Below are 8,464 nucleotides of genomic sequence, written 5' to 3' on the forward strand. Positions count from 1 at the left end.
AACCCAAAAAAAAAAAAACCCCCCCCCCCCCCCCGAGAATTACGAAAACTGCAGCAGAATTGAACTCCAAAGAAAAGGGCAGAACAACTAACTATTCAGTCGATGACGAGGGTTTTGAAGAGCCTCAACGAGGAAGGGATCCACCATCGAAACATATGCCGGCTCCCTCTCCTTCTCCTTCCGCTCCACAGCCGCTCCTCCATTCCCGTCATACACAACAGCTGAATGGGAAGTCAAATCCATACTCCAAGACTCCACGGAAAAACAGAAAACTACAACTACGTACCTATACACATATAGATACAGATAGTATCAAGAAATAGACAGGGTGAACTACTACTTTTCTACGCAGAGCGGGAGGGAATTTCCGCAGGGTTATCCTTCCCTCCCACCAACCGAAGAGAGGGAAAAAGGAGAATAATGGGGTGGATTTGTACGGAATTCTTGCGTTTGTATTTGTTGTAATGAATGCTCAAAGTCTAAAAGAGACAAAACTGGGCTGTGGGCTGTGGGTGTGGCCAGCCAACCCAGTTCTTGGGAATATCTATCAATCTATTCCGAATTTCTAATCCCAATAGGATTTAAATATAGCATAAATAATTATATAATGAACTCGTTTGATTCATGTGATAGGATTAAGGATAATAGAACTAAATAGAATAAACAATTGAATAATTATTAATACTATCTTGTATTATATGATGGTTGATTTGAAGTACTGGATGTAGGATATTTCATTTGATAATATAATATGATGTTTGGTTGAAAGAATTATAACGCATGATTAAATCAAAAAAGACTATAACGGACATTTGTTTTTAAGGTATTTATATTTTTATATTGTAGCTTATGAATGGTTTTAAAAAAATTACTGAATTACTTATTGAAATACAATTGCCTAAAATAAAATTAATTTATGAAATATTTTCTTTTTAATTTGTCTATATTTATATAAAGCCGAAGTTTTAAGCACATATTCAATTAAGTAATCAATGATAAAATCTCAAATATTTTTTAAATATTCAAAAAAGAAAAAAGTAATATTTTTACTATTTTTTATTATTAAATTATTATAATTTAAAATATATTTTTTCATCATGTACAAACTTCACAAATAACAAAAAGGAAAAATTGCATAAAATAAAATCCCTATGTATTATGAAGATTCAACTAAAAATCCCCTATATTAAAAATATAAGCAAAATCCTCCCGTGTTAGTTTCTAAATTTTGCACACGCTACCCTTGTCGATTATTTGATTTAACAGCGTCAATTTTTTGTGATTTCCTGTTATACCCTTATATATTATAAATGATTGTTATTATAATGATAGTTTGATCTTTTATATCTCATCGGAACCATAAGATCTGATTGATTTTTAAAATGAACCGTTCAGATTTTATGTATCTCAAAAATATATATATAAATTTATCATGAATATAATATTGTATAACACTTCTATCACAATTACTGCTAGGCCACAGACTTCGTCGCCCACAAAGTCGTCGTCCAAATTTGGGAGCGTCGCCGCCCAGATTGGTCGTGAAAATGGGAGTGTCCAAATCGATTGTGGAGAAGTGAAAAGAGGTAGAGGCGGTGGTGAGGCAGAGCTCGCGAGGTGGTGGAAGCAGAGCTCGCAATTGCATTATGTTTTTTTATTAAATATAAATATATTAAAATACTAAAATTTATTTATTGTAATTTATATAAATATAATTTCAAAGTATATTCAATACAAAATTAAATTAACTAATATTATTTAGGAAAAAACATCATGTATTTTAATTTTAAAAATATATAAATATTAAAATAATCCTAATACTTGATATTTTTATATATAAAAAATGTATAATAATTTAATTTGATGTAATGATACTTATACATATAAATATTTCATGAATACTAATTGTTCAATATTGTAATATTTTTAATAAAATGTAAAAAAGGTAAAAAAAAAAAATTAATCAAAAAAACAAAAGAGAAGTGGTAATGGCATAAAATAAGGGTAATTTGTTCCATTCAAAATGGTCAAAGGCTAGAAATAGGGTAAAATGGTATCTTATTCTCGTTTCTGGCGCGTGTAAGCAACTCTCCCTTTTTTTGAAAAAAAATAGAGGGTTTTTTTTTTTTTTTTGCAGGATTTATAACAATAGATGGTCTTTTTAGGTTATTTAATTAACACGGGTAAATTTTTATCAACTTTTGAATAAAACAGGGGGTATCACGCAATTTTTTCTAAAATAGGTAAATGGGAGAAAGAGGGGAGAAAGAGGAGACGAGGAGAGAGTCCAAGGGTAAATTTAAAAAAAAAAAATTAGTTTTGTAGGATTACTTATACCAGTTAAATATACTTATACCAGTTAAATATGCGTGATTCGTTATACCATATATTATGATTAATAAGATCGGACCCGATATTAATATCAAGTTCTAATAATACTAACCAAATATGTGATTATGCATGATAAATAATTTTATCATGCCTAATCACACGAACCAAATAGGGCTAATAAGTATTAATTTATTTATTATGTAATTAATATAATTTTTAAAAAAAAGTGATTAATCAAATAATAAGTACCATACGTTTATTATACGCTTGGTTGATTTAACTAAATTTATTTTAAATAAAAAAAGGGTTAATTAAACCCTCCTCCCTGAAATTTTGTATAAAATTACATAGATCCCCTATAATTTTGAAAAATTTATATTTAACACCCTTGAGGTTTGCTTTTGTCCAACAAATAAGTTACTATATTAGTCAAAATTCACTAAATTTACTAATGTTAACAAAAAAACTGAATATAAATTGATATTTAGCATCGATTGACTTATTACTGACTTAATACAAATCAAATAATTTTTTTCGAGCTAAACTATCCTTATAACGTTGAAGATATACCTCATTACATGCATTAACGGATGAAGCGTGTGAGTATAATTTAATCATAGATAGATTTATTTAACCTGTAATAAGTTAGTAATAAATCAATCGGATGTAAATATATATATATTGACAATTTTTGTGAATTTTGACTAATGGAGGAACTTATTTATTAGAGGGGAGCAAACTTCAAGAATAATAAATGTAATTTTTTAAACCACATAGGATGTAAGTATAATTACACCAAATCTCAAGAAACGAGCTTGTAATTATCCCATAAAAAAATTCCAATACATCCATCTATTGTAGTGTGCTAGTGACGTATACATATATACAATATGCTAACAGGATATTGTCTAACTTAAATTTTACTAAAGTATCATTTTTAAATTTATTTTGACTCATACATAAAATAAAATAAATGAGTTTACTGCAAATATGAGTCGAGTTTGATTAATTTATATTTTAAAATTATGAAATTAAAATTTAAAAATGATTAAAGTAAAAAATAATAAGTATTCAGTTTTATTATTATGCATAGTTCATCATCTCCAGATTTGATTATGTACTAATTTTTTTAGGAATATTTATACTTTCATTTCCAGATTTAGTGTAATTATACTTAAATTTTCTATATGTTGAGATATTACATCTAATACCACAGTAGTTCGAATCCATCTAGCAAATAAATTTTTTCGTTAGCCAAAATTTATCGAATGAGTTTTAATTTCACCGAATAAGTGAATATTTATCTTATTTTATACAAATGATTAATTTATTATTATTTTTAATTATATTAATGTATTAATTGAATCGATATATATATATATATATTAATTTTTTTTATTCATCTCACATTATAATTTTTTATATTCTCGTAAAAAATGGTGAAAAATAAATAAAGAAAATGCAAATCACGTTTCTCATAAAAGAAACAAGAAAGTGACCTTACAACCTACTCTTTCCAAAAACCTAAGTCAGTATCTCTCCTTAACCCTAAACAGTTTCTTCACAATATCCCTAAGTTCCATACCGGAGAGAATACGGAAAATGGCCCACGCGACGGTGGTCTCCGTCGATTTGCCTTCTCCACCGCCTGAAACCACCGAGTATGATTCAGGTCTTTCGATTCCACCCCTTGATACTGCTTTCTTTTCACAGAATCTTGTTGATGATGATGGCGACAACCAACACGGCGTCGCTATTGACGACCTCGATTTCGATTTCGACTTGGATGATCTGTGGCTCCCTTCCTCCGATGAACTCGACGACCTCCTTAATATCGACCCGTTACAAGATTTCGATGCCGAACCCGGACCCGACTCGAATTTACCCGAGTTCGCACCGAATCTTGATCAATTGCATGCCTTTTTTAAGTCCACTTCGTCGGAGTTGCGTCATGTTTCTGGGGGTGGAGATTTTTTGGGCGATCGCAGCCCCAAAGGCTCCGGGATTCTGAATTCCTCGTCGTCTGGATTGGAGTCCAATCAGATTTCCGGCTATCTCAACGTGCAGTCGCCTGAATCGAATGGGTCGAATCACGAGATCCCTGAAATTTGCGGTGGTAATGCGAACGAATCGAATTGCCCTTCGCCTGAATCTCGGAGTTCAGGGAATTGCGGGTCTAATGTCTCTGAGGACTCAAATAATTGCGTCACCAGGTCGGTGAGTTCTTCCGGCAATTCGAATAGCAGTTCGATTAGAACAGGAGTTGTTGATCAGAAGATTAAGTTAGAGGAGCCGTCCAATAATAAAGTCAATAGCTCGTTGTTGAAAAGGAAAAAGAATTGTGGAGATTTGCTGAACAATACAGTGGAGTCAAGGATTAATAAGTTTAGAAAATCTACCTTTGATTCAGAGAATAACGGTAACACCAATGCTAAAGTCGGGTTAAGCGAAGAGGAGGAGAAAAAGAAGGCAAGATTAATGAGGAACAGGGAGAGTGCACAATTATCAAGACAGAGGAAGAAGCATTACGTTCAGGAGTTGGAGGATAAGGTGAAGATGATGCATTCAACTATTCAAGACTTGAATGCAAAGGTTTCATACTTTATGGCTGAAAATGCAACTTTGAGGCAGCAAATGGGTGGAGGTGCTGTCCCACCTCCTCCAATGGCGCCACCTCCTGGGATGTACCCACATCCAGCCATGATGTATCCATGGATGCCAGGTGCTTCACCTTATATGATTAAGCCACAAGGGTCTCAAGTGCCTTTGGTGCCAATCCCAAGGTTGAAACCACAACAGGCAGCACAAGCGCCTAAGGGGCCTAAGAAGGTAGAGAGTAAGAAGAAGGAGGGGCCAAAGACCAAGAAGGTTGCCGGCGTTAGTTTTCTTGGTTTGCTGTTTTTCATAATGTTATTTGGAGGCTTGGTTCCAATGGTAAACATGAGGTATGGAGGAGTTAGGGAGTCATTGATGGCTGGAGAAAGTTATGTTGGACGTGGGTACTATGAGAAACATCATGGTAGGGTTTTGATGGTGAATGGGACTGAGTACGGTGAGAAATATGGAGATATAAAAGACTATAATTGTAAACGAGATCATGATAGGGGAGGGAAGCCAAGTGCTTATGAGTTTGTTCAATTGGGCAATGGGAGTGAACCTCTTGTAGCATCGTTGTATGTTCCCCGAAATGATAAGCTTGTTAAGATAGATGGAAATTTGATTATCCATTCAGTGTTGGCAAGTGAGAAAGCCATGTCATCTCATGTGGAGCGTGGTGGTGAGACTGGTCTGGCAATTCCTGGAGATTTTGGTCCTCCTATTCCTATTCCAGGCATGGGAAGGAATGGTGCTAGGTATCCCCACCTAAGGGCTCTTGGTTCTGGCTCAACAGACGAGGAAAGCAAGAATTCAAAAGCAACTGATGGCAGGCTTCAGCAATGGTTCCGTGAAGGCCTTGCTGGTAATTGTTGTCATTCCTTGCTTGGTTACATGATATTCTGATGAATTTCATTGTCTAATATTAATTTTGCCAACTTATATGAATCTTGATTTTCACTTGAATGGAACAATAAAGACACAGCTTGTAGTTGTATACAAGTGTGCTAGTCTTTTCTGGGCAATGAATTGGATTGTGGTTGGATATGTTGAGACGTTTGCATGTTGCTTTTTATTGTTCAGGCTTGTTTGCTTGCAGCTCTTGGCCTTTTGCATTTACAATAATGTTGCAACTGCCTGCTTCCCCTCTTGTTTGTCCTTGTACCTAGAGATTATTGTTCTTTTTTTGATGAATTAGTCAGATTACATATTTGAACCTAAAAGATTTGCTGAGTTACGGCCAGGTATTCTTAATAATAAATGACGTACCATTAATTGCAATGACATTCTTTTTGTGCTGCGTGCACATAGTTTTAGAAAGAGGTAGCAGTTCATCAACTTTAGTTCCTAATATTTTCACAACTTTCTCTAGTTTTGGCTATGAACACTAGCAACTGAGGGTCTTGGATAGATTTGAACAATGACTACTTGCCACTTCAAATTTTGAGATTTACTGTATTGATTAGGGGAATTAGACGTGAATGGCTGTTGGGGTTGCTATTTGTGTCAAAAAAGTTATGGGATGATAGAGCCCAGTAAAGATATCTTGCCCCAACTTAGCAATTTCTTTTTGCTGATTGTTTTGAGGGAAGATGTTTGGGCTCTTATCTTGCACATTGACATGACACTTGTTCAATTTCCAATATGATCTAGAAGTATAACATTGTCTTTATGCACTTCCATATTCAGGGCCAATGTTGAGCACCGGCATGTGCACTGAAGTTTTCCAGTTTGATGTGTCGCCAGCTTCGGCCTCAGGAGCCATAGTTGCAGCTACTACTTCAAGAAATATTTCTAAAGAGCAGAATCAGAACTCAACTCATCTTAGAAAGGGAAGGAATAGAAGAATCCTCCACGGTCTTCCTATTCCACTTCGTGAATCCTCTCATGATATTTCTAGACAACATACAAGACAAAATTCTCAGAAAGAGAATTTGAATAGAAATAATTCCACGCTCCCAATGGTGGTTTCTGTGCTTGTTGATCCCAGAGAGGCAGCTGACGTCAATGTGGATGGTGTCATGGGATCCAAGTCCCTTTCGAGAATTTTTGTTGTTGTGTTAGTTGACAGTGTCAAGTACGTCACATACTCGTGCATGCTTCCATTTATGGGATCTACCCCTCATCTGGTAACTGCTTGAGGATAGAACAGAGTCTAGGGTTTTGAAGTGTCAGCTAATCACTTTTGTATATTGCCAAGGCACAATGGTCTGTAGAACTTGTATAATCCTAATAAAACTATGTAATTAATACTTAATCATTGTCAACTTTTAGATATAGACATCATTTTTCGTATATCTGACTGTAATTCTAACGAAGCTCTTGTCTAAACTTTTACTTTATTTGAGTGCATCCTTGTTCTTTTTCTTAAGGTTGTTTCTGGGGTGGACTATACGAGTCCAGGCCTATTTTGGTGTCATTACTATCATAAACGGAGTTATTGATTCAATAATGTCTAAATATAGGGAAATTCTGACCTGGCTGGATTTTTCAGATCAGAATCAATTATATGACAAAACATAATATATTTATTGTAAGATCCATATAAAGTTAAAAAAAAATGATTAATTACATGACAAGTGTGATACACTTGCTAGGTGATTGGTTTGATTTTAAGTAAAAAGATTTCCTAAAAAGGTGTCAAATATGAAATTTTACTGATAGGCTGTCTTAATCAACAAGAACAAAATCATGTTCTCACTATATTTTAGCTTAGATTTAGATCAGCTACTGATGTACTCTATAGAAACTGAAAATCAACATCAAGAGAACTAGGTGGATAATCCAGACAATCACATAACATCACTTGTAAGCATCAAAAGTTATCCTTGCAACTTCACAAACCAATAATTGATCAAACTTTTGCCTGCAATCAGTAGTACATAGGCTCTTTTTACACAAAGGAAAGTACATCTTATTGGTTTTCTGAACTTTAAATCATCATAATCAAGAACACTTCAATGTGGCTTTGAGTTCTCTTCTTCGTCAAAGATTTACACTTCAAAGGACTCAAGTATTGCCTGCAAAACTTTCTCTGATGATTGCCACTGTTTATCATTGGCACTGGCTACAAACAGAACAACAGTGCTTCCTTTTGCCGTTGCCTTGGCAAGATTGTGTGATCCCGTCAGAGCATATGGAGTCTCGAGAGCATATTTATAGTACTGCATCCACGATATGCACAAGATTAATCTTTCCCAGCAAGAATAAAAGTTAAACCGGGCTACAAGTATCAGCAGAAAGAGAACAAGCAAGAATTTTCAAAGTAATTCCCAAGACATGAGAACAAAATGGAAGACAGAAGGCGCTCTCAACCATTATCCAAATTACCTTTGAAAATATTTAGTCAAACAAAACCGTATGCAGTTTGAATTTGAAGCTATAAACGAAAAGCAAATGTATATATAGTTTGGATGTTGAAGCTATAGAAAAGAAACTGTTTAAATTTGAATGTCAAAGCTATAGACAAAAACAAACTGCATAAAGTTCAAATCTTGGAGATTTAAATGAAGAATTGAAATCGAGAACAAACAAGGTT

The 8,464-nt window shown here is 34.2% G+C and overlaps 3 protein-coding genes across 3 annotated transcripts in view; 1 reads left to right on the plus strand and 2 right to left on the minus strand.

Moving 5' to 3' along the window:
* The window catches only part of LOC105162694 (R3H domain-containing protein 2), a 3,993-nt gene extending 3,486 nt beyond the window's left edge, over positions 1 to 507 (minus strand). The window contains exon 1 of the mRNA XM_011080784.2: positions 93 to 507. Within this exon, the coding sequence (XP_011079086.1) occupies positions 93 to 243 (151 nt within the window). The 5' untranslated portion in view covers positions 244 to 507. The remainder of the gene's footprint in view (positions 1 to 92) is intronic.
* Positions 3,826 to 7,221, plus strand: LOC105162695 (bZIP transcription factor 17). The gene is made up of 2 exons (XM_011080786.2): positions 3,826 to 5,791; positions 6,616 to 7,221. The coding sequence occupies exons 1-2, from the start codon at positions 3,934 to 3,936 to the stop codon at positions 7,065 to 7,067; spliced, it is 2,310 nt and encodes a 769-aa protein (XP_011079088.1). The 5' UTR covers positions 3,826 to 3,933; the 3' UTR covers positions 7,068 to 7,221.
* Positions 7,699 to 8,464, minus strand: part of LOC105162696 (psbP domain-containing protein 6, chloroplastic) — a 2,119-nt gene continuing 1,353 nt past the window's right edge. The window contains exon 3 of the mRNA XM_011080787.2: positions 7,699 to 8,090. Coding sequence (XP_011079089.1) covers positions 7,920 to 8,090 — 171 coding nt within the window. The 3' untranslated portion in view covers positions 7,699 to 7,919. The remainder of the gene's footprint in view (positions 8,091 to 8,464) is intronic.

Source organism: Sesamum indicum, linkage group LG5 (genome assembly GCF_000512975.1).
Source record: "Sesamum indicum cultivar Zhongzhi No. 13 linkage group LG5, S_indicum_v1.0, whole genome shotgun sequence".
NCBI classification, from domain to species: domain Eukaryota; kingdom Viridiplantae; phylum Streptophyta; class Magnoliopsida; order Lamiales; family Pedaliaceae; genus Sesamum; species Sesamum indicum.